Source organism: Xyrauchen texanus, chromosome 10 (genome assembly GCF_025860055.1).
Source record: "Xyrauchen texanus isolate HMW12.3.18 chromosome 10, RBS_HiC_50CHRs, whole genome shotgun sequence".
Classification (NCBI taxonomy): Eukaryota; Metazoa; Chordata; class Actinopteri; order Cypriniformes; family Catostomidae; genus Xyrauchen; species Xyrauchen texanus.
The window spans coordinates 40,743,422-40,769,073 of record NC_068285.1 but is presented as its reverse complement, the minus strand read 5'-3'; the positions used below and the strand labels follow the sequence as shown (position 1 = coordinate 40,769,073).

At 40.9% G+C, this 25,652-nt stretch overlaps 1 protein-coding gene across 4 annotated transcripts; it reads right to left on the bottom strand.

Moving 5' to 3' along the window:
* Nucleotides 1–1,097: 1,097 nt before the first annotated feature.
* LOC127650056 (nucleoporin SEH1) lies at nucleotides 1,098–25,652 on the bottom strand. 4 transcript variants are annotated; one of them, XM_052135204.1, is made up of 9 exons: nucleotides 25,412–25,652; nucleotides 24,674–24,724; nucleotides 24,046–24,192; nucleotides 21,099–21,310; nucleotides 20,866–20,964; nucleotides 20,628–20,768; nucleotides 20,169–20,326; nucleotides 16,528–16,675; nucleotides 1,098–1,287 (listed from the first exon to the last, which is right to left on the bottom strand). In XM_052135204.1, the coding sequence occupies exons 1-9, from the start codon at nucleotides 25,520–25,522 to the stop codon at nucleotides 1,119–1,121; spliced, it is 1,236 nt and encodes a 411-aa protein (XP_051991164.1). In that variant the 5' UTR covers nucleotides 25,523–25,652; the 3' UTR covers nucleotides 1,098–1,118. The 4 variants fall into 4 exon arrangements, with proteins under 4 accessions (XP_051991164.1, XP_051991161.1, XP_051991162.1 ...); XM_052135201.1 differs by lacking the exon at nucleotides 1,098–1,287 and adding an exon at nucleotides 13,975–14,824; XM_052135202.1 differs by lacking the exon at nucleotides 1,098–1,287 and adding an exon at nucleotides 13,975–14,757.

Here is a 25,652-nt window from a genome sequence, read left to right as displayed (position 1 = left end):
AGGCTGTGGGGAGGATGGAGGGTTCCAGTCCAACCCCACGCTCAAGGCGGCCCGGGCAAGCATGTCGGACATCTGAGCGTCGGCCTCAGCCTGGGCCTGCTGGCCCGAAGGTGGCAGTCCAGGGGAGTCCTCTGCATCAGACACCGCACTCTCCGATGCAGCGGCAAGCTCATCTGCTTCGGACTCGGGAGGATAGACAGCCGGGCCGTGAGGCGAGCCGCTATCGCCGCGAGCATGGACGGAGACCAGCGAGCGTGTCGGGGAACGGGAGGTTCGTGGGGGGCTACCCAGCGAAACTGCACCCGCTGCCGCCCCCAAATCGCCCCCAGCGCCAACCGGACCATCCTTAATCCCGTGGGAAGAAGGAGCAATGCAGGGTGCAGCTGGGGTGGCTGGGGTTCTGTTGAAAGCAAGCCGCGACCGCAACGTGGTCATGGTCATGTTCTCGCAGTGAGAACATGAACCATCCACAAATGCCGCCTCGGTGTGATCGCGGCCCAAACACACGAGACAGCACCTGTGGCCGTCTGAAGCAGAGAGCACTCTACCGCATCCAGGAACGACACAGGGGCGGAAAGGCATCTTGAAAAAGACGCGTCCTTAAAAGGACGTTCAACGCCGCTGTGTTTGCTCTTTTAGAGAAAATTACTCTTTTAGTAAAAACTCTTTTAATACACAGTGTGTGTGTGTACGTGTCTGCGCTGTCAAAGCGCTCTGGGGCAACAATGCACGCCGTGCACTGAGAAGGAGAAAGCCGCTGTTGTGTGCCGTCAAGATCCAACAGCATGCAGATCGTCAGAGGAAAACAGGAACGTTTAAGTGGCGTGTAACTCACAGCAAACTGCAGACAGACCATCGGCTCCGAAGAAATTTTCTGAATGAACTCCCGTATTTGCCCCGCTTAAATACCTGTATGTCCGGGGGCGGGGTATGCAAATACCGACTGCCAACTCCCATTGGCCCTTTTCAATAAGATCAGAGGTGAATATCGGCGCTCAAGAGAGACCCCTAGTGTCGCTTCTCCGACACAACGTGGAGAGAGCGACAGAAGGGGAACAACCAGCATATTTGATCATAGTATGGTTATTATGAACAAAATAAGATAAAATAAACATTTCTCAGTCATGTTCAGTGGTTTGATCGGTGGAGTTGGTTATGTATCGATGACGGAGCTGAAGAGCATGGTTCGGATCAGGCTCATACATTTGCTCAATGAGCGAGGGGGGAGGCAGGAGGTGGGCAAGTCTAGATCCAGCCCTGGGGGGGTCCAAATGAGGGAAGAAATACCTGTAGGATAAAGAGTGGCCAAACAAGCAACAAAAACAAGATTCACCCACAACACACACAAAACACAAGAATGAAAATTGACACAGACGATAAACAGGTGAACAAAACTGGTGCATTATTGTAATTATAACATGACTGAAAATGATAATTTAATGAAGCTACAACACACAAGTTACTATTGTCAGAGTTAAAGGAATATTCCACGTTCAATACAAGTTAAGCTCAATCGACAGCATTTGTGGTATAATGTTGATTACCACACAAATTAATTTCGACTCATTCCTCCTTAAAAAAAAGATCTGGGTTACAGTGAGGCACTTACAATGGAATTTAATGGGGCCAATTTGGTATAAGGTTTAAAGGTAGAAATGTGAAGCTTAGAATTTTATAAAAACACTTACATTCATTATTTTGTGTTTTGTGTATGTACATATTATGTAATCATGGCACCAATAGTAAAATTGGATGTAACTTTACTCAGAAATGGTTAGTAGCCTAAGTGATATTCTTTTACACTAAAATCATGTTAACAAGCATATTGTTTACATCTTATGGCTATAATTTTTTAACACTGACCCTGTTTACACCTTGTATTAAGATGCGTCTCAGGTGATCTGACCACATGTGGTCAGCTGAGACACATTGTCTTTTACAGCTGGTCACTCAAATGCATCTCCTGTGACCACTTGTGATCGGATTTCGAGGGGAGGGTCTCTGGCTTCAATACATCAATCACTATAATGTATGTCAATGTGCTACTGCATGACAATAAAGTGCAAAACATCATAAAGAAAGCACAAGCAAAACAGAAACGTTTCTAGCAGAAGTGTTTGTTATTTTAGTGGATTACCTGTATTACAAGATGCTCCTGCTTCTCTTCTGGTCTGTTGATAGCAGCCAAACTAAAAAAGATCTGTGAAGTTCTTGTGATTGTGGCCACTTTTTTACATTTTCAGAACGGACAGTTATTTCCTGTTAAACCGCTCTTAACCAGTAAAGTTTAAACTCATGCTTTATCACAGTGGCTTTCTTATTTTAAAGAAAAGGAGGGATGAGTCAAAATTAAGTCTTGTGGCAGTTGTGCGATAAAGCTTAACATGTATTAAGCACAAAATGTACCTTTAAAGCTATGTCATTTCTGTGGCACTAGCGCCACCAAATGGTATTGCAAAAATACACTTTGTTTTTCAAAACAGTTTTCTGAATACACCCCATCTGCCATTGGTCAAAAAAAAGAGATTGTCCCGCCCCCAACTGGTGCCATTTGTTATGTAATGTTATTTGTTATGTAAACATTTGTAATGTTGTTGGGGTGGGTCTAAGTGGGTCACTCAAAACAAACAAAGCAATTTGTGTAACACCAAAGAAAGACAGTTGTTACAGTTTCAGAGAAAACCTATGATGGCTTACTAATAGTTGTCTCTGCACACTGTCAGTAAAAAAAAATCTGTAAAATTTACGGTAAATTACCGGTAGCTGTGGTTGCCAGAGATTTACCAAGAAAAATACAGTAACCACGCTTCAGGCTTTACGGGATGTCATTTTGATGCCTGGATATTTTACAGTGCATTACCATTTCTATTATTAAATGATAAACTTGATGTAGCCTATTAAACTTCTGAAACTGTAAAAATAGTGGCCTTTCCAAGAGCAATGACAAATAAACGTGAGAAAGTGCCACCAGAGATTATTTAGCAGAGAAGGGCCACTTCTATTTAAATGAATGGGAGAAATTGGAACGCTCAACAAAGAAGCTCTAGCGCCCAATGGTCAATGGATGTAGAAATTAAGTCCCGCCTTACAGTTAAAAGAACCAATCATCTTTTAGATACAGACTATAGCCTAGTTTCCATCCACTTTTTGCGCTATTTTGTTATCGATAAATTGAAAATGCGTAAAAAGGTTTTTGGGAAATTTGCCGTCTTCTGCCTGTTTCCATTCAAATGATCTTTTATCGATAAAATTGGTGTGCATGATGACATCATGCCTAAAAAACACTTTGTCGCATAAGTTTAGGTTTATCGTAAAATAAATCTGCCCTTAAGCCGTTTCCATACAGAAATGTGTGTTTATCACTAATTCGCCTCCCAGAAGTTTTGGTAAAACGGGGTGATTTTGAGACAATTCATTGGAATTAGTCAGCTTACTCTCATTTTAATTTCACAAATAAAAGCAATCAGAAGAGGAGGAATTGCAATCAAAAGGAGCAGTTGCCCTTCTGATAGGACTGTAGCCTAATATTGGTCCCGATGTTGCGCCTATCGAAGGTTGCACCAGAGTTTATGCGCTAGAGATAAATTAAAAAATATTATGTCGACACTTGTGAAATTGTAGCTATAATTTGCGTTTTCATCACCTTTATTTCGATTTTTTTTTTTCACAATAATCCTTGGATGGAAACGTAGTTATTGTCTGTCAATCAATTCGGGAACGCGCATGCGCATGCGCATTTGCTATGCACGTAAGCAGGGAAAACTGTGTTTTGTTGTTGTAATATTGGGTAAATAATTATAATTTATTATACCAATATTGTCAGATTTTATTGTTGATTTGAAATGTGTAATCGTATAATGATCGTAATCTAGCCCAACTACTTTTTAGATTTAGGTTTCTCTCTATTCAAGTAGATAGGAGCCGCATTGTCATGACTGGAATTGATCTCCAAATTCCAAACATGGTCTACTGTGAACTGACAGCTAGAAAGACGTGTAGCCTATCTTGTTTTGGAAAGAACTCAAAAATTATTTACAAAGAAAAGCTATGATTCTTGTTAACTTTGAAGAAGCTGATGTTATGCTAAAATGTTTTTAATTTGATGGTGATACAAATATTCTGTTTATATTTGATTTAATTATTATAACTGCCCGTTAGAGCAATTCATAAAGTCAAATAGAATGGAAAAATGCCAAATTTTGAACAATTTAAAATCGATGTTAAAATATATTTAGAAACGATATCCAAAAGTAAAAACTTAAAAGCAAGGAAAAGTATACAGCTATTTAATAGGCATAAGTTTTTTCTGTAAAGTGCCTTTCTTAATGTCTTTCTTTATTTTTTGATTATTTTATATTTCTTCATTAATTTTTTACCCTTGACATGTATGGTTATATGTACTCTTGTATGTAAATAATTTTTTGTTCTTGTTAAAATCCAATAAAAAAAAAGGAGAAAAAAACGTATCACTCACGCAAACACTAAACACAATCAGGGTAACACAAGTAAAAAAAAAAAATAGGCTAATCAATGAACATGAACTAAACTACATCAAATAACACAGAACACTCCAATGCACATAACTGATATTACAAATAAGAATATAACAATTTTTTTTTTTGTAATTTGAACAATAATTTACCGTATAGTACATGTACTCTCTTGTTAAACATAATATAAAATGTTACTGTTAATTATATAGGAAAATCTATTTGTTTTGTTTTTTTTGTAGCGTTTTTAAAGTCTTTTACCTTTAAAATCACGGACAATTTTTACAGTGCATATTAAGCTGGGACATGAGAAAGTATTTTAACACAGAAAAAGTTACATATTTCAGCTAAAACTAAAATCATACTGTGTAAAAGTGACATTGTAAAAACAAACTTCTTTAGGTATAAAAATTAAGGTCTACCAATTCAAGGTCTCCTTGAATGAGGACCACTCTATCAAAGAAACCTCACAGAGGAGGTTAGAAGTATACATCAAGCACAAGACTCAGACAGCATGACAATCTGAAAAAAGTTTTATTTTACTAATAAACACTTTTAAAGTTGTATTAGTTCCTTCTAAATCTGAATTGCTAAAGTAGCCTATACAGCACAAACCTAATGAATTTATCAATTTTCTATCTTGAGGGGGAGCTGGCATCTCGTGAATAAAACATGTGGCATTCAACCAGCTAGGGGTGGCAGCCCTTGATTATGACGCATGAATTCATACATCAAGACTTTGGACTGGCACAGGCTTCTGATAATAATTTATTTACTGAGATAGATATGGTTTAACCATATCCATGGGTATATTATTGACTAATGGGCTGCTGCACTGCATCGGTTGCATCCAAATCGACAAATTAGAAAATGTGTTAGTAATGCCAAATTTGGAGCAGGTGTCTGAAACGAACTGGACAAAACTAAACAGTCTCCCTCTATTTTTTACACTGCAGAATATACATTAAGGAACAATAGCCCTACACTAAATAGCAAAAATATGAATATGGGTTAATCTCACCAAAAATGTCATCATGTCCAGTTTATATTTCACCTCAAAATCAAAGAAGAAAAAAATACTTGGCTTAAAGAGAATTTGGATTTACTTTAAGCGACAGTTTATGACTATTAGATTTTTGACATTGTTTTTCTTTAATTGTCATGAAAATAATGTCACAAAGATATATTAATTCTATTATGAAATATTTACGTCATGGCGGCAATTGTTGTCGCTTATTTTGGGTTACCCTTGGGTGGTCTTAAAGATCAAGTCCCTGCTCCCTACTTTGAACCTGCTGGGTCAAATTTATTTAATTTCAAACGCTTGTAATAACGGCTGTTGCTCTATCTCCCTAGTTCTAGTCTTCGATCATTCCACTAGATGGCAGCGAACAATAGAAAACTTTTCACCTTGTATTGCTCGCGAGTTTGACTGCTGGTTCCCTATCGAGAGGTCTCTCCTATTGCATAAGTAGCTTACGCTATGGGAAAACTCTGTTTCTCGAGAAATATTGAAGTCTTTATGTAAAACGCATTGCAGCTGCACAGCAGACAGTAATGAGCGAGGCAGCTCGGTCATTGGCTGTGCTGCGGCAACTGCTCGAACCAATGACGGGGCGACTCTGAACGCGCGACCAATGGGCGCGCGCCTCGCTCACGCGCTCAGAGCCCGCCGAAATTAGCATAGCCAGGCTATATAATGGGCACCCCGTCATACGAGTTCCTTTAGATTTAATCTCCTTCAGCGAAGACCTCCTCTTCGCTGGATCCTCCGGATTGTTGGAGTCTTTCGCCGCCGTTGACAAGCCTACAGCAGGACAGCTAAGAGGACGCCGGCACCTTCAGCCGCCTTCGAAGCCTTCTGCTACACCATCCGGTGCGCATCACTATATCCTTTTTACTAAGCTACTTTGCAAGTCTTCGCCTTTGCGACACTTTTTGTATTTAGTAAAAGAGCAAATTCGAGGCGTTGTTCCAAATGCCTTCGACCTGCGCCTCGTGCAGAGGCCTTCTTCCTGACAGGGACCATCACATTATCTGCACTCGCTGCCTGGGACCTGACCACGCAGAAGCTGCTTTCACTCGAGGCGGATGCCCCGAATGTGACTCAATGGGCCTCAACGAGCCCCGCGCTCGCTTCGCCGCGAACGAGCCTGCTACCACCGTGCTGCCGTCCCCTCTGTTCGAGCCGCGCAAGAAAAAGCGCCGCTCACGGAGGCCGCCAGAGCACGCGGACTTCAGTGACGTCACGCCGGGCCAGTCCCCGCGTGCTTCACCACCACCCGAGAACTCCCCGCCGCCAGTCCAATTCACGCAGACGGACCAGCACCCCTCCAACAGAGCGGTGGGTCTCATCTCGTTCGGCGCGCCAGGGGACGGCGGTGAAAAGGATGACAGCCTTTCCAATTGGCGCTGCATCCGACGACTGGCCAGGCTCGGCCTTCGACCCCGCGCCTTCGACATTAGTGGACACGAGCACGGGCACCAGCATGGTAAGAGAGTTTGCTGAACACTTCACTGCAGCGAGCAAAACGTGTAAAACATTACCCAGTCCCCTTACAGGCGGCTGGAAATGTCTGTACAGCAGTCAATGGGCCAGTCACAGAACTCGCTCACCTGCAATCAAATGCCGTTTTAACGGCAACACACAGAAATCACAAGAGTCATTTTCTGCCTGTGTCACTAAGGGGTCACGTGTCCACACTAAAGTGCGCACTCCCACTTATCAATACTGTCCAAACAGTGCCGAATACTTTCCCAGCTCGAGCTGGACACCCCATAAATGTAGATCGTGTGCCTATTGTCATGTATGCACCACTACACACAAGCACTGTTCCCACAGTTATAAACACTTCCCCAGTAAAAGCGGGAAATACTATAAATGTAGCGCGCGTGCCTGCTGTCCTGCACGCACCCCTACACACAAACACTGTATGCATGGCCAAAAACCCCGCCGCTAGCGGGAGGCTTTATGAAAGTGGCGCGCGTGCCTACCACAGTAGATGCACCCCCACCCATAAGCGCTGCCCATACAGTTCCAAACAGATCTCTGGCTCACGCCGCGAGCATCACAGATGCGACGCGCGAGCCAAGAAACTCCCCGCTAAGAGCGGGAAGCTTTATGGAAGTGGCGAGCGTGCCTATTACAATGTATGCACCCCCACCCGTAAACACTGTCGTTTCAAACATTTCTCCGGCTCTTGCTGCGAGCATTACGGAGATAGCGCGCGTGCCTGTAATCTCACACGCACCCCTGCACTCAACAAAGCTACTCAGCGCGCGCCCGCGCCTCTGAGAGCTGTAAGCTCAGTGTTAGCACATTTTCTGCCTGTGTTACTAAGGGGTCACGTGTCCACACTAAAGTGCACATTCCCACAGTTACAAACACTGTATGCATGGCCAAAAACACTCCGCCGCGAGCGGGAGGCTTTATGAAAGTGGCGCGCGTGCCTACTACAGTAGATGCACCCCCACCCATAAACGCTGCACATACAGTTTCAAACAGTTCTCTGTCTCATGCCGCAAGCATCACAGATGCGACGCGCGAGCCAAGAAACTCCCCGCTAAGAGCGGGAAGCTTTATGAAAGTGGCGCTCGTGCCTATTACAATGTATGCACCCCCACCTATAAACACTGTCTATACAGTTTCAAACATTTCTCCAGCTCACGATACGAGCATTACGGAGATAGCGTGCGTGCCTGTAAGCGCACACGCACCCCTGCACTCGGCACTCAACACGGCTGCTCAACGCGCACCTGCGCCTCTGGGAGCTGTAAACTCAGTGTTAGGCCAAGGCAAATTGCCGGTGGGGCCCATACATCTCTGCGACACGCCCCCAGCCAACATTCAGCCCATATCTGTGTGAGCAAAAGCCTGGGAAAAAATCCCTGACATGCCAAAATGGGTTTTGAACATAATAAAACACAGTTACTCACCGAGGTGCTCGAACTGATAGAGAAGGGCACTATAGAAACTGTTCCTCCCTCTATGAGCGAGGCAGGTTTTTACAGCCGCTATTTTCTCGTCCCAAAAAAGGACGGTGGCCTCTGCCCCATCCTAGATCTCAGACATCTGAACAAAGCTTTTATGATTCGCTCATTCAGAATGTTAACAACCAAACATATCCTCGCGCAAGTTCGCCCCGGGGGTTGGTTTCTATCAGTGGATTTGAAAGACGCTTACTTTCACATTCCGATAGCGCCTCATCACAGGCCTTTTCTGAGATTCGCTAATTGGCTAATCATAGCACAATCAGAGAGTCAGTTAATGACGCACAGATCTTGGATTATCAGCCATCTAGAATGCCTGGGTCTGAGAATCAATTTTGCAAAGAGCGTGCTATCCCCCAGCCAGAATATCTCTTCTGGGAATAGTGCTAGACTCAGTGCAGATGACAGCGCGCCTCTCATCAGAGCGCGCGCTCTCTATTCGACGCCTTGCAACATCATTCAGAAAGGGCGCGCGCGCCCCCGTCAAACGATTTCAAAGAATGCTCGGTCTCATGGCCTCGGCATCAGCTGTACTCCAGCTAGGATTGTTGCACATGTGTCCTCTCCAGCGCTGGCTCAAGAGCCGTGGCGCTCGGGCCACTTTTTGATCAGAGCAAATCACGGCTGTATAAAAGCCCTGACGCCCTGGAAAGCCATCAACTGGTATCAAACCGGCATGAGTCTGGGCGTGAACCCGCGGAGAAAAATGATCACAACAGATGCCTCCAAAACAGGATGGGGGGCCCTTTACGAGGGCAGGCCTGTCTCCGGCTTTTGGTCAAACCCGGAAAAGCGCCTACATATAAACTGTCTGGAAATGAAGGCGGTCGCCTTGGCTCTCAGAGCCCTGCTTCTGTACCTGAAAAACGAACACGTCCTGGTCCGAACGGACAACATGACGGTAGTTTCGTATATAAATCGCCAGGGTGGACTTAGGTTGAGCTCCCTGCACTCTATGGAGGACCCTCCATGCATGGCCCCTCAACGGGTTCCCGAGAACCTCCCCAGTGGAGATTTGAGAACCATCACTGAGGCGCGAGCACCCTCTATGAGGCCTTATATGCCCAAAAGTGGAAAGTGTTCAGTGACTGGTGTGATACCAAGAGCTTGAACCCCAAATCGTGTGAGATACCAAGTGTACTCGCCTTTTTGCAAGAGCTGCTGGAGGCGGGTCGCACACCCTCCACGCTCAAAGTCTATGTGGCTGCCATAGCGGCGTCGCACAATCCTGATAAAGGACATTCATTAGGGAAAAACGATCTAATCATTCGTTTCCTAAGAGGCGCTAGGAGGATGAACCCTCCTCGCCCCCCCCTCGGTGCTGATCTGGGACCTGGCCACGGTCCTGGACGCACTCAAGAGTGCCCCGTTAGAACCTCTCCGAACCGTGCACCTTAAACAGCAAAACTGCGCTCTTGCTGGCGCTCGCTTCAGTCAAGAGAGTGGGCGACCTGCACGCGCTGTCATCAAGTGCCGCTTGCCTGGAATTTGGACCTAACGACTGCAGAGTTGTCCTTAGGCCAAAGTACGGGTATATTCCTAAAGTGCTCTCCACACCCTTCAGAGCACAGGTGATATCTCTGGCAGTGCTATCGTCCCCAGCAGACGAAAGCGACGCTAATTTACTCTGCCCCGTCAGGGCGCTCAGAGTATATTTGGAACGTTCTGTTCAGACAGACGGAACAATTATTCGTATACTTTGGCGGCCGCACTAAAGGTCTCGCAGTCTCAAAGCAAAGAATATCGTGCTGGATAGTGGATGCTATAGTGCTAGCTTATGAAGCCAAGGGCCTTCAATGCCCTTTAGGCATCAGAGCTCACTCTACGAGGAGCCTGGCCTCCTCGTGGGCTTGGTCGAGTGGGATACCCATTTTAGATATTTGTGCGGCGGTGGGATGGGCCTCGCCTTCGACATTTATTAGGTTTTATAACCTACAGGTCCCCTCATTGCATTCCAACATTCTATCAGCCTGACTGTAGAATGGACTGGAGTATGTATATGCTGAGCATTATCTCCTCCCTTATAAGGTCCGTCCCTGACCGACTTAGAGGATTTTTTATGCATATCAGTACATTGAAAAATGCATTCCAACATTCTATCAGCCTGACTGTAGAATGGACTGGAGTATGTATATGCTGAGCATTATCTCCTCCTTTACAAGGTCCGTCTCTGACTGACTTAAAGGATTTTTTTAACCTCCAAGTTATGTTTTTTTTCGACCGGCCTCTGTACATGTATGACGTTGTGTCATACAATTCCTGGTGCCCACACACCGCTACAACAATTTTTTTCATAAATCTTTCCAGATTTCTTATGCTAGGCTACTATGTCAGGGACATCCGGATAATCTCAATGCTGATAGCATTCGGATTTTTCGCTTTAAAAAAAAAATAATAATTTAAACTTGCGTAAATGAAGCGATTTCGTGTGTTCAAGTCGTGCCATTCGATCTCACGTCTATTCGCATCTTTACATTGACTTTGTATGTAATCACGCCGCGCGAAACGCTCGCTTCGCGTTGTATGTGAACGCACTTTACACGTTCCATCACAATCCGAAAGACTGGAGGCATACAAACCTGTTTTGATACTCGTTCACCCATAGTAATCCAGTCTATTTTAGGAAGCTCCAGCCCTCCCCCATGTTTTGAGGAATATCTCTGCCTCTGACTTTTACAAATGTGATATTTGTGTCATTTGAAAGCTAAGAACCTCAGCTTTGCTATGATGTATATAATACTTAATTAATAGTCAGGAACATTCAAATGATGATTTGTTTTTACAGTTTTTCTCAATTGCTAAAACACTAAAATCCATTGGCTGAACAAAGTTCTCAGTTGCCTGAACTCATTTAGCTTACTGTGGAGTCTGTTGTCAATACCGTAAACAATTTCACATGGTAAAACACAATTTGCAGATCTCACTTAGACTTTTCAGCAAAACTCTGAACACATTCTCATGCTCAAAACACATTCTGCACTCTAATGCACATGTCATCCATACTGGTAAACACAAGTGGCAACAATCAAATACAAATAGAGAACACATGTCTTTTGATTGAACACAACCACTCAAAACTGATTCAACCCGTTTCAAATGATGTGACACAACCAATATAAGCCAGTTCAGAGAGCAACAGGTTGTTGAAGGTGGGAAGGACAAAGTCTGAGAATGGATAGAAGAAACAATGTGAGAGGACGAGGACGAGTGCGTATGCGAGGTGGGCGTCGAGGAGGAGGAGGGGGGCAAGAAAGAGGAGGGCAAGAAAGAGGAAGAGGAGGGCAATAAAGAGGAAGAGGAGGGGGGCGAGGGCGAGGAAGACAAAGAGTGGAAATATCTGATGAAATTCGAGCAACAGTCATAGACCATGTTCTTGTCCATGGACTGACAATGAGGGAAGCAGGACTTAGAGCGCAACCCAATTTGAGCCGATTTTCTGTGTCCACCATAGTAAGGACATTCAGAGAAGAGAACAGGTACAGTATACTACTGTATTTTTGTAATAGCAAATTTACTGTACTACACTATATGCAACTGTTTCAATAGACATTTGCAAACTACATTACTGTATGTATAGTACTGCATGCATTTTTTTGTAACTGCACATCTACTTTTTTTTTTGAATTGCAAGGCTGCCACATGCAGGTGGAAGGACAGCTATATTCACTCCTGAGCAAGAGGCCGTTATAGTGGGCATGGTCCTTCAAGATAATTTAATACAACTCAGAGAAATCCAGGAACGAGTGATACAAGACAACACACACTTCCAGGGAATCGACAGTCTGAGCATTTCCACAATTGACCGTGTCCTCCATCGTAACAGGATGCGAATGAAACAAGTATACAGAGTACCTTTTGAGCGCAACTCACCAAGGGTGAAAGAACTGCGAGCTCAGTATGTGCAAGTAAGTGGACATTCAGAAACATTTACTGTAATCCAGATTGTCTACAGTACTAACACATACTATGTGAATGACATTACTCTTCAGTATATACAATGTATGTGAATTAGAAGTGCATACAGTAGGCCTAATTGTACTCTACAGTATATCACTGTCTCTGTACAACTTACACAATTCTAAATACAGTATATTGTATTTCTACACAGACAATATTTGACTTGGAATACTTGGACAGACCCCATGAGTTCATCTTTGTCGATGAAACTGGCTTCAATCTAACAAAGAGGAGAAGGAGAGGCCGAAACATGATTGGACAGCGGGCCATTGTTGAAGTCCCTGGTCAACGAGGTGGCAATGTCACAATCTGTGCTGCTATTAGCAACCATGGTGTTCTACATCACCATGTTACACTCGGGCCATATAACACCCAGCACCTTCTAAGATTTATGGCCAATCTAAGAGATATTTTATTTCAGCAGCAGGTTGAAGAGCAGCAGGGTCAAGAGCTAAATGAGAATCCCATTCCCACATAATGTGATAGTGTGGGACAATGTCAGTTTCCACCGAGCTGCTCAGGTAAGGGAATGGTTTAACATCAATAGGCAGTTTATGAACTTGTACCTCCCTTCATACTCGCCTTTCCTGAATCCGACTGAGGAGTTTTTCTCCTCTTGGAGATGGAAAGTTTATGATAGACAACCCTACACCAGAGTAAATCTGCTGCAAGCCATGGATTTAGCCTGTGGTGATATTGGTGAGGAATCATGTCAGGGCTGGATACGACACACAAGAGGCTTCTTCCCCCGTTGCCTCAGGAGGGACAATATTGCTTGTGATGTCGACGAAGTGCTCTGGCCTGACCCAGGCCAAAGACAAGAAGCACATTGATCACGTTTACTCCTTTCATTTGTGTCCCTTTGAGTATCGCAGACTGTACAATGAAAAAAATATGAAATTTGTTTTGAGATTAAAAATGTTCAAACGTTTTGAACAATGTGTTTAAAATTTTTTGGTGTATTGTTTATTGACTGCTTGATAGTGTATAGCATTTTGATCACTTTATGATTTGAGAGCAGTGTTTGACTTTGAACACAGGTAAAACTGTTTTGAGGCGAAAGTTTCATTTTGCAAGAGGAGTCAGAGGTTTTGTAAATAGTGCTTGAAGATGAGGTTGTGTGTTTAATGTTTTCAGAAAATGGAACAAGGTTTCAGAAATTGTGTTTTAGCAATTGAGAAAAACTGTAATACTTTTTTTTGTAGAACTGCATTTTTTTTTTATGGACATTTGAGACAAAACAGTGGATTATTTACCTAGACAAGATGAGAGACAAATAAAAATAGATTCATTAAATAAAAAATAAATAAATAAAACCTAAGGTAAGAGCTGATATAGTTTGTGGCTACATGAGGCTTACAGCAGTGATCGGAGCAGATATGAGACTTGTTTTTTTTTTATCTTCAAGAATTTCACTTTGATGATTATCTGAAAAACAAAAAAAAAATCTAAAATTTAATAATCTAATAAATAATTTGCATTTATTCTAAATTTTTTCAAACCGATGTTTATATCTCATTTGAACATTTTAATGAACACTGAATTAACAGTAAAACAACAAATTAATATTAATAAAAACTTTTTGTTTTCATTTGTGTTTGCTTGCAATTATGGACGGAATTTTATTTATAAATAGGAATTTGAACTTTTCTATCATTTTAAAGTTTTTATAAGAACTGGGTCAAATTGACCAGGAGGTACAAAGTAGGAACTTTAAAAAAAAAAGCTTTGTTTATAAATACATTAAAAAAAAAGTGTTGCCATGTTCAGATCACCTCAAAAGCATCCTGAAAAGATGTGGCATGTTAATATAGGAGGTGAATTGGGATATTAACCCATATACTGTTCACAGAGCAATTGTTCCCATTAAGCTGTTCCACAAGCACCCCACAAAATTGCAAATATTGTCTGACTGCAGACCGGGGAAAAAAAAAAAAAAAACTGCTACCAACAAACTGGTCTTATGAGACACTAGAAAACAGCCCTATCATAACATCTCTTAGTTAGAGGTGATTTCTTGATTCATTTCAGTTTTGAACAACAACCTAAAGTTCAAATGAGTAAAAAAAAAAATATATATTATATCACAACACAAATTTAATAAGCATGTCAAATATTGAGGTGAATCATGCGTAGTGTAATTTGTCCAAAAAGCACAAACATTACTTAAGTGCCACTGAACAGAACACACAACAGGCACAGATGCTCTAACAGTCACACAACAGATCCAGGCGTCATCACACACTCCTTTTGGATTAGTAGTTGGAAGAGTGTACAGGTGTAACAGTGCAGGGGCGGTCAATGAGTTCTCTGTCCAATCCTGTGCAAACAGTAAGCAGCCAATTAGCACGTAATGCCATTAGCCTGGCATCATCTGAGCTTTTTTTCTGTTAAAAATAAGACACAGTTATGTATAAAACACAACACAGCATAACAGTTTAGAAAAATGCAATTAGAAAAGTCAAATGCAAATAACATGTCTTTTAACTCATGCAACATAAAAGGCAACCTCCAACAGTAAAAATCAACCCCTTTTTTAAAGGATTAGTTCACCCAAAAGTTCTCATCATTAACTCACCCTCATGCCATCCCAGAGGTGTATAACTTTATTTTTTTTGCTGAACATAAATAAAATAATTTTGAAGAATATCTCAGCTCTGTAGATCCATTCAATGCAAGTGAATGGTGACCAAACTTTTATAGCTCCAAGAAGTACATATAGGCACCATAAAATTAATCCATAAGACTCCAGTGATAAAATCCATATCTTTAGAAGTGATATGTTAGGTGTGGTTAAAAAAACAGATCAATAGTTAAGTCCTTTTTTTCTCCCCAAATTGGAATGCCCAATTCCCAATGACCTCGTGGTGGCGTGGTGACTCACCTCAATCCGTGTGGCGGAGGACAAATCTCAGTTGCTTCCGCATCAGAGACAGTCAATCCACGCATTTTATCACATGGCTCCGTTACCATGGAGACGTAGCGCATGTGGAGGCTTCACAATATTCTCCACGGCATTAATGCACAACTCGCCACACGAGAACCACATTATAGCGACCACGAGGAGGTTACCCCATGTGAATCAAACCTCCCTAGCAACTGGGCCAATTTGGTTGCTTAGGAGACCATGCTGGAGTCAGTACTGGCTGAGATACCCACGCTCCTTGTTTTATAATAAATCTCCAGTTTCACTTTCACATTCTTTTGTTTTGTTGGTGATTCACCAAACTGGTTGGGCTGGTCAAAGAAATAAATTCATATGAGTTTATTTTAATTATAAATGTACCTGTTGCTAACATATGAAAGAAATATTGTAAGGAAACCAGCAGTTCTGTAAAGAGCATCTGTAAATGAGCACATATTAACGAGAGACTCGAATGGCTTTATCTTATCTGTGCCATGCATGATTAGAATTATATGTTTCTTTTTTTCTTTGTTGTTGCTGATTAACAACTGACTGTAAAGAACAGGATCATGTCTTTGGACACACATTACATGGAAGAACTTCTGTCAACATGCTGTGAAATGATTTTGCTGCTGAACAATTCACGACTAAACTACACAATTACTGGTGAGTGAAATCTAAACATTTACCAGCCAGTTAACAAATATATATATTTTAGTCGCATCGCACAAAATTTGGCTGCAAATGCGGGTTGATGACTTCCTCTAATTGTAGTGGAGGGTTGTGCATAGAGTAAAAGATCGATCTTGGGATTTAAGAATCAATATAGAGATCGTCCATATGAAGATCACAATTAATCAGAAAATCTATATTTGTATCACCCCTACAACTGAAGAGATCGGATATCAATGTTGAACCCTTAGACCTTTGACAAGATGTATAATTTGTTAACATTAATTAAATCTATAGACGGTAAATTATATATTAAATGTAAGCAGAGTGACGTCACCACCGCGTGGGGGGAAATGCATATCAACAGGTTAATTTGCAAATTGAATTTGTGTTGAGCAGAATAAAGAAAGTCAAACAAGTCTGAGATGTTCTATTGTACCATTCCCACGATAAAACATTACTCAGAGATTTTGATCAAATCACCCATCCCAACATCACAGCATCACCACATACCTTCCAGCAGAAGCCGCCACAACAACCATCTGAGCCGCTCCAGAGGCGCCCACAGCGCTCAGAGCAGAAGTGTGTCCTGAAGATCCATTCACTGGACTCCCATCTCCTCTTAGGATCCCTGTGCACTTCCAGTTATCCATGTAATTAGCTGCAGGGTTTCAAGACATTAAATGGGATTTATTTAATGTCATGCTGTGATATTATTGGTTAATATTATGTTTTTCTTAGGTAAAATCAGAAGAAATTACAAGTAATTTCAGAGAAAAAAAAAAAGTTTAATAAAGATAAATAAAGACCCCAATCAAATCACAGTTCTCTTTCTGATGCTTTCCTATTAAAACATGACACTTGGGACGGAAATATCAAATAACTCGTCCCTGGTATTAAGAAGAGCATTTGATTGGACAAAGAGTGTACAGCAGTTTAAAATATTTTGGTCATGCCCGTTATAACCTAGGAAACCTCTCCCTAACCCATTACCTGATTGAAAATTTTTGGAATTCTTTATTTTATTTCATTTTTTTTATTATTGAATATACATACAGTTTTTAAAATCATTGGCTTTCTTTCAGCTTCATGTCACAAAAAAAAAAGACTTTGAAAACAAAAAAAAATATTTTCATTTAGTTTTCATCGTTCGGTTACACTCTTGTTTTTTAGATTTAAAAAACGGGACAGTATTCTGCGCCCCCCTTACAATACCTATATGCACCCGCACTTTGAGAACCATGGGTGAAGAGCAAAATGAGATGTTAAAATATTTGGTTTTCCCAAAAATTAAAAAAAAAAACTTTTCTCTTTTGAATAATGTGCACTGATGATTCGTTCACAGTAAGGGCAAGGGAACTAAAAGAATTTTCATGGAAAAGTATGCAAAATGTCCTACTCCATGAAAGAAATGAATGAAATACAATTGAAGTCAGAAGTTTACATACACCTAAGCCAAATACATTTAAACTCAGTTTTTCCACATTTCCTGACATTTAATCATAGAAAACATTCCCTGTCTTAGGTCAGTTAGTATCACTACTTTATTTTAAGTAGTCAGAATAATAGTAGAGAGAATTATTTATTTCAGCTTTTATTTCTTCCATCACATTCCCAGTGGGTTAGAGGTTTACATACACTTTGTTAGTATTTGGTAGCATTGCCTTTAAATTGTTTAACTTGGGTCAAACATTTTGGGGAGCCTTCCACAAGCTTCACACTATAAGTTGCAGGAATTTTGGCCCATTCCTCCAGACAGAACTGATGTAACTGAGTCAGGTTTGTAAGCCTCCTTGCTCGCACACGCTTTTTCAGTTCTGCCTACAAATCTTTAGATTGAGGTCAGGGCTTTGTGATGACCTCAACTTTGTTGTCCTCAAGCCATTTTGCCACAACAAGGTTTGTTTGGGGTCATTGTCCATTTGGAAGGCACATTTGCAATGATCTTTAATTTCCTGGCTGATGTCTTGAGATGTTGCTTCAATATAGACACATCATTTTCCTTCCTCATGATGCCATCTATTTTGTGAAGTGCACCAGTCCCTCATGCAGCAAAGCACTCCCACAACATGATGCTGCCAACCCAATTCTTCACGGTTGGGATGGTGTTCTTCAGCTTGCAAGCCTCATCCTTTTTACTCCAAACATAACAATGGTCATTATAGCCAAACAGTTCGATTTTTGTTTCATCAGACCAGAGGACATTTCTCCAAAAAGATCTGTCCCCAGGTACACTTGCAAGTCTGGCTTTTTTTTTTAATGGCAGTTTTGGAGCAGTAATTTCTTCCTAGCAGAGCAGCCTTTCAGGTTGTTATAGGACTTGTTTTACTGTGGATATAGATACTTGTCTAGCTGTTTTCTCCAGCATCTTCACAAGGTCCTTTGCTGTTGTTCTGGGATTGATTTACACTTTTCAAACCAAAAACTACATTCGAACTACATTCATCTTGAGACAGAATGTGTCTCCTTCCTGAGCGGTATGATGGCTGCATGGTCCCATGGGGTTTATACTTGCATACTATTGTTGTACAGCTGAACATGGTACCTTCAGGCGTTTGGAAATTGCTCCCAATGAAGAACCAGAAGCTTGAAGGTAGGCCTTAAAATACATCCACAGGTACACCTCCAATTGACACCAATTAGCCAATCCGAAGCTAATAATATGTCATGCCTAATGGCTTGACATAATTTTCTGCTTGAAAGCACAGCTCATTTGGTGTATGTAAACGTATGCACAAAGTAAATGTCCTAAACGACTAATATGAAATCTGTGGAGTGGTTACAAAAAAAAAAAAAAAAAAGGGTTTTAATGACTTCAACCTAAGTGTATGTACATTTCTGACTTCAACTGCAAGTGTCTTGAGATATCTCACCTCTGTCTGTGACAGCTCTAGACTCTGTAAACAGCAAACTCAAGTGTCTCTGATGCTTTCTGCCTGTCAATCATTTTGCGCATTCTCCTAGTGTTGTAGTTGCAGTGAATTATTGAGGTTTAATGAAATTTGTATGCCCTGTTGCTCATAACAGTTGTCAGTTGAGGGCGCTGTTTTAGCAGCTATTGTTTTTGACAACCGCTTTGGCTCGGTGTCAGTCTTACAGCTCATTTGGTATATTTGGAAAGAGGGGGCATGGCTAATCCAACGGCTCAGCTTGTGGAAATTCTAAAATGGCCAAAATCACTTAAAGCACCTTTAAGTAAATATGGTAAATTTTGGTTTCATTTTTACTCCGTGGTGAGGTACATGGGGCCAGTGGTGGCTCAGCGGTTTAGGCTCTGGGTTACTGACCGAAAGGTCGGGGGTTCAAGCCCCAGCACCATCAAGATACCACTGTTGGGCCCTTGACCCTATCTGCTCCAGAGGCGCTGTTTCATGGCTGACCAGGCTCTGACCCCAGCTTAGTTGGGATATGTGAAAACAACTGCATTTCATTGGCCCTGTACCTGCACAATGACAATAAAGTTGAATCTTAATCTCATCTCTGTAAATCCTCACAATGCAAGTGAATGATCCTCACTACTCCAGTGGTTTAATCAAAGTCTGTTGAAACTATATGATAGGAGTGAGTGAGAAAAACATTAATATTTAAGTCCTTTTTTACTACAAATCTCCACTTTCACATTCTTTTGTTTTTGACGATTTGCATTCTTTCTGAATATCGCCACCTACTGGGCAGGGAGGAGAATTTATAGTAAACAACATTATTAGTTATTTTTATTAAATATTTATCTGTTTCTCACCCACACTTCTGAAGACATTTATTAAACAACTAGAGTCATATGGATTACTTTTATGATACCTTTATGTGCTTTTAGCAGCTATAAAATGTCTGATCACCATTTACTTGCATTGTATACCTACAGAGCTGAGATATTCTTCTAAAAATCTTCATTTGTGTTCTACACATAAGAGTGAGTAAATGATGAGAAAATTTTCATTTTTGGATGACCTAACCCTTTACTTAATGAGATTTCTGGAATCAAAAATACTTCAAATATGAAAAACAATTGTGCCCCATTGCTCTTTATCACTGAAAGAACATAAGAGTTGGGCTTTAAGAATAATATCTAAATAGGCAAATTATGAAGAGCTATCGTTTGAAATAGCTGTCGAAAAGGTTCGCTCAGCAGGCAGTAGATTGAGTTGACAGCTGACCTTTCCAGAGTCGCACGCAGCCATCATCTCCAGAGGAGGCCAGCAGAGTGCTGGTGATGTTCCAGCTCACTCGCCACACCTGAGAGTTGTGACCGTCAAACTGAGCCATCACCTGCACCTCAAACTTAGTGGGACCAGAGTTGGTGGCACTCTCTCGCCTGTTAAACATAGAACACAAAGTCTAAGGGATTTTTCACCCATGTTCTCAATCACCAAATGAAAAACGCAAGTCAGATCACTTAGAAAAATGAAAGCACACCATTCCTAATATAACTAAATGGTTTGAAATGTCAAAAACACGCTGAACAGATATGACATCATCAATCTTTATTTGTTTTAATATGTATCTGCAGGTTATGCTGCAATGGCTAGCCATCATTTCTTGCATGTCTATATTTATAAAAACTACAAATTTGTCTGCTTACCTCCTTTAATACTTTGTTCGAAGTGCTTATTTACCTAAGTGGTACTAGCTTGAAAATGCGGACGTCTTTGGTCGCTATCGCCAACACATGGAAAGATCTCCCAAGATTAGGAGCAAAGGCGATGTCATGCACTGGATCCGTCACAGTCATCAGTGTCTCAGCTTTGGCATACTTCCTGTAATGTCAATATAAACCCATTAGAAACATGCTTACAAGGGCTAGCTAGAAAAATAGGAACTAAAGTTAACATAATAAACAGAGGAATTTCATACCTGGTATTTTCATTATACTCATAGATTTGTACTTTGCCACTATATGTCACGTTACTGTCATCACTGCCCACAGCTATCATTGGAGGATGAGCTCGGGAACTAAAGGCCAGATCATACACACAATGCTCCTTAATTTTAAGTTTAGACACAGGGTCATCTTGTAAAAGACTATATAAGAGGAAATAGCAAGTAAGATTTTGATGTAACGGAGTGTGTAAAGAGCACATTCAGACCTGGACGGGTTCCAGGAGATGCAGGAGCAGGAGAGCTTGCAGGAGATCTCATGCTGTAGAGACCACTGACTGAGGTTCATCACATCAGGGGCCTCGTAGATGCGGACCACCCCATCTGCAGAGCAGGTGGTCAGCATCAGACCCATGTGCTTGGGTGCAAACTTCACATCAGTTACTGAAGTCCGACTGTCCACCAGTGTGGTTCTCTTGATCTGTATGAACACACAGCAGAAATCAATACAGGAAATGTGAAATTGCTTTGCACATACACTACACCAATTATGTTTCTCATGATCTTAATACCCAATAAAAAAAAAATTATAATAAAAACTAAAAGGAGTGATTACTTTGACTTGTATTTATATATAAAACAATAAAAATAAAACAGTATAAAGAAAAGGTACTTCATGTTTAAATTAATCAACCAGTTTTTTGAAGATGTATTCTGAAATTGATGCCTGGCTGCAACACAGACAGGGGCAATTTAGGACTAATAACAATCTGATGAGTTGAACTGACAAGGTGATGTGAAACAGGAGGAGATGTTAAACAGGTGAGGCAATAGTGTTATAATATATTAGGAGCCTCCAAAAAAAAGCCGTCCTTTAAGAGCATAGATGGGTTGAGGCTCAACAACAGATGTGTCAACAATGTTCCCCAAAAGACAAATTGGGAGGATTTGGGGCATTTCACCACCAAGAGTGCACAATATAGTTAAAAGATTCAAGGAATCAGGTCAGATCTTGATGCACAATGGCCAAGGCCGAAAAACCACTTCTGAATTCACGTGATCTCCGATCTCTCAGATGTCACGTGTTAAAAACAGCAATGCATCTGTTGTGGATAACATGACATGGGCTCGGGAATACTTTGATAAAACAACACCATTTGCTGCTGCATCCACAGATGCAAGTCTTGCTGCTATGCAAAAGAGAAGCCATACCAACACTGTCCAGAACGCTGCAGACATCTCCATTCATGCAGAAAGATATTAAGTAGTTACTGAATTCTTGATTAATTTCAAGATGGACATGATGAAATGAATGACTTGCAGATTAGTACGATTTTGATTGACTAAAAAGAACGGGCAGATAAGGGTCATTCGTTCAGTAGGAAGCGCTGTATCTTTTGCTGTGTAGATTTAAATAAACCAGCTCATCCGAGTCATTTGTTCGGGAGTCAATATAATACTAGTGCTGTAGTGCCACTGAGTGGTAGCAGGAAACACAGTCAAACTATTGAATTTTAGCAAGGTGTCCCATCCGCATCAGCAGAAGAATGCATGTTTGGGAACCATTAATGGAACCTAGAGTCCTGAAAATCTGTATTCTTTTTAAAAATGATCCAGTTCTTGGTTCACAATCCTATTTAAAAACCTTTTAATCTAAAGCCTTATGCTTAAATGATTACATTTAGTTTTGTAAATCAATATAAAAATGTGCCTAATTAGGGGTGCACAATTAAACTAATCTATAATCAATTACAGATGCCACAATTAGGCTAACCATTCATGAAGTGTCAAACATAGGATTCCATTCAGGTCTGACTCCTGTCAAAAGTATTATATATATATTTTTTATTATTTTTAATCAATCACAGCACGTTTTGGATGTGTAGCCTACATAAAGAATATGACATGAATATGCTCCACACAAAGTATTTTTATATAAGTTCTATTAATCGATTAAATCGCAGTCACAGTACCAAGAAAATACTCTACCATTATTAGGGAAGTAACGATCCATCGATCTGGATCAATGCACTGATCAATCAACCAATGATGCGATGTCTTCCTTACAGCATGTAAAGATCAATGTATATTTTTTAAATGCACCTTTATTTTAACACTCAAATGCCAGCCATATCTGCACGCATAATGTGATGCAGCAACCGTATCGAATTAATCTCACTTTAAAAGCACTAAATATGCTTCTTATCATATGGGACACTGATGTGCACAGAGTGATTGAATTTGCGCTCTGCCATCTCCGTGTGCGCACAAGTCAACGGGGCCACGAGCTCCAGTGACAGGATAGTGCGGAGCGGCTCACATGCACAATTAAATCGGGCTTCCCTCAATATAGTGTGGCACATGCAACACATTTGAACTCTACATGTGCATTTTTGCTTTTAAAGTGCTTTGGAGCAATTCAACCATGTCAATCAGCTCAAGAGCCCGATATTCTGAACAGAGCCAACGAAGGAAAGAGAAAACACCTGCTCTGCACCAACATCAATTACAAGACTTTTCACATCAACACCCTTACAAACATTTATCACCGTAAACTAACAGAATTTTACAATACAACTGTGGAAGATGTGGCCAAGAAAAAGCATGTATAGCATGTATTTTGCATTGAAACATTTGCTTGACTATTGTAGAGGTTACAATTGGTCACTGTAGTGTTTCCCTCATTCCATAAGCCAATGAGCTGTCATCAAACCATTGATGATCACTTGTATGTGATTTTATGACTTTATTTATTTTACTGTATTATATATTTTTTTGTGGATGTCCCAATGTGGATACTGGATTTGCACTTTTCTGAGAGCTCAATAAAATAGCAAAATTATATATTGGTTGCATTTTTAACATAATAAATGTCATTGACTGTGTAAAATAGGTACATAATATCTTAAAATCACTCGCAGACCCCTGGATTGAATCAAAATAGTATTGTGGCAGACATTGAGGTATCGTCAAACATCGGATTGCTGGCTAAGAGAATTGATACAAGATCGTATCGTGATGAAACTGGCAATTTACACCCCTAACTATTATGCTGCGTTCATTCAAGTCAGATGCAGCCAACAATTGGCCAGCGTAAAAGAGAGTAGATGTGTCCAAATTATTGAGTTGTAGTGTAAAATGGATTGAACACTTCTCTTCCTGCGGTAAATCACAGTTTGTGTGACTTAGATTCTGAAAAAGAATCATTTGGCATACCCAGTGACTTTGACCGCGTTGTTTGTCATTGGAATCGCCAACTATCTCCTCCCATACAGCTGCAGTGCGATCAAACGAACATGATGCCAACACTTGGCCGAACTCAGGGTGTGCCCATGTCACTCTCCACACAGAACCACTGTGGGTCTAAAAAAATAAAAGGAGTGAGAATACATGTAACGAACATAAATTGCAAACATAGGTCAAATAAGTCACATTTGTTTTGCTACATTTGTCAAGTGAACAGTTTTTTCCCATCTGATATTCCAGGAATAAAAAAATTTAAAAAAAGCATCTATGAAGATGTGAACTTCTGAAATGCTTTTCACATTTAGATTCCCATTTATATTAGGAATGTAACAGTTTTATATATGTGGGATGATATATAGTGGTTCAAAAACGTGACATTGCGCTTCATAGAGAATATATATATTATACACACACACACTTTTTAAAGCCTATTTTAACAGCCATTTTTCATTTTGGGGCTAGTGAAAATTTTGGCAGGGCAAGTAAAAATCTGAAGCACTGGCCTGACTAGGCCAGTATAAGGAATCCTTAGCATTGAGCACTGACATTTCAATGGACATTTACACCCAGATCACAAAACAAGAATTAACAATCATACCTTCCAGCTGGCAGTGCAGTGCCATTCTCCATTGTCACCTTTATCCCAGACCTACAATAGTTCAGAAAAAACTGAAATCAAACTTAACAAAGACCTCGATCTGAAGCTGCAAGACGAATTTAAACGCCAGTGTGTAGTTCCTGTTGAAAAACATGCAACATGAGGCTCAAGCCTGCCTGAACGAAATACACACATACATAATATTACTAAATTCCTGATCATTTAGAACAAGAAGCTTCATGAGGAGGACCTTTCCCAAACTTTCGTAAATGACAAACAGTTAATTTGTCTCCAATTCTACCAAACCCCCAAATGTCATGGCATCTAATATCTCTTCATTCATAACTCTCACACATGGCGTCTAGACCCCCAGAAAGGATATTCTGAATCTGAGGATCCCAAAACTAAAGATGACTGATGATATTTGACTTAAACAGCACGTTATAAAGAGAAGAATTGCCAGTGGCTGGAGCTGAAGGGTGAACTGCATCTGCATCACAGGCAAAGATGCCCAAACTGATGCAAAGCCGCAGCAAACATCCTTCACTTATTTAAGACTACTGTCTGTGTCTCAAAACCGGCTGCCTAACTAGACCTCATTTTGGGCATCATCAAAGGCGCGTGCAGCCTTTTCTATGTTGTCTACGTACGCATCCCAGCTCATTAGGTTTTGAGACAGTCAGCCTCTACATGATGTCCTGTGTAGTGAGATTAAACACAGACACAGCGGTTTCTTGCCTTGACACTCTGATCACTGGAGCAGGTCGCCATCCTCCGACCATGGAAGTCATAAGAAACATCGTGAATGAGATCTTTATGATCCGCTGCGATACTCTTCGCCACGAACATTTTTCAGTTACTGCCTCTTGATGGCGAATATTAAATAATAATTTACTTCGTCAACTGAAATAGAAGAATAATATGAGGAGTTTCGTCAAACTTCTATTGATACGTTGAACTGTAACGGCGCCATGCTGAC

What these genes read in the sequence shown, in the direction of transcription:
- LOC127650056 (XM_052135204.1), bottom strand. Translation starts at nt 25,522, where the DNA reads ATGTTCGTGGCGAAGAGTATCGCAGCGGATCATAAAGATCTCATTCAC. An exon ending in AACGCGGTCAAAGTCACTGG is followed by an intron (nt 21,311 to 24,045) that starts GTATGCCAAATG and finishes GTGTTCATACAG; the next exon opens with ATCAAGAGAACCACACTGGT. An exon ending in GAGTATAATGAAAATACCAG is followed by an intron (nt 20,769 to 20,865) that starts GTATGAAATTCC and finishes TTGACATTACAG; the next exon opens with GAAGTATGCCAAAGCTGAGA.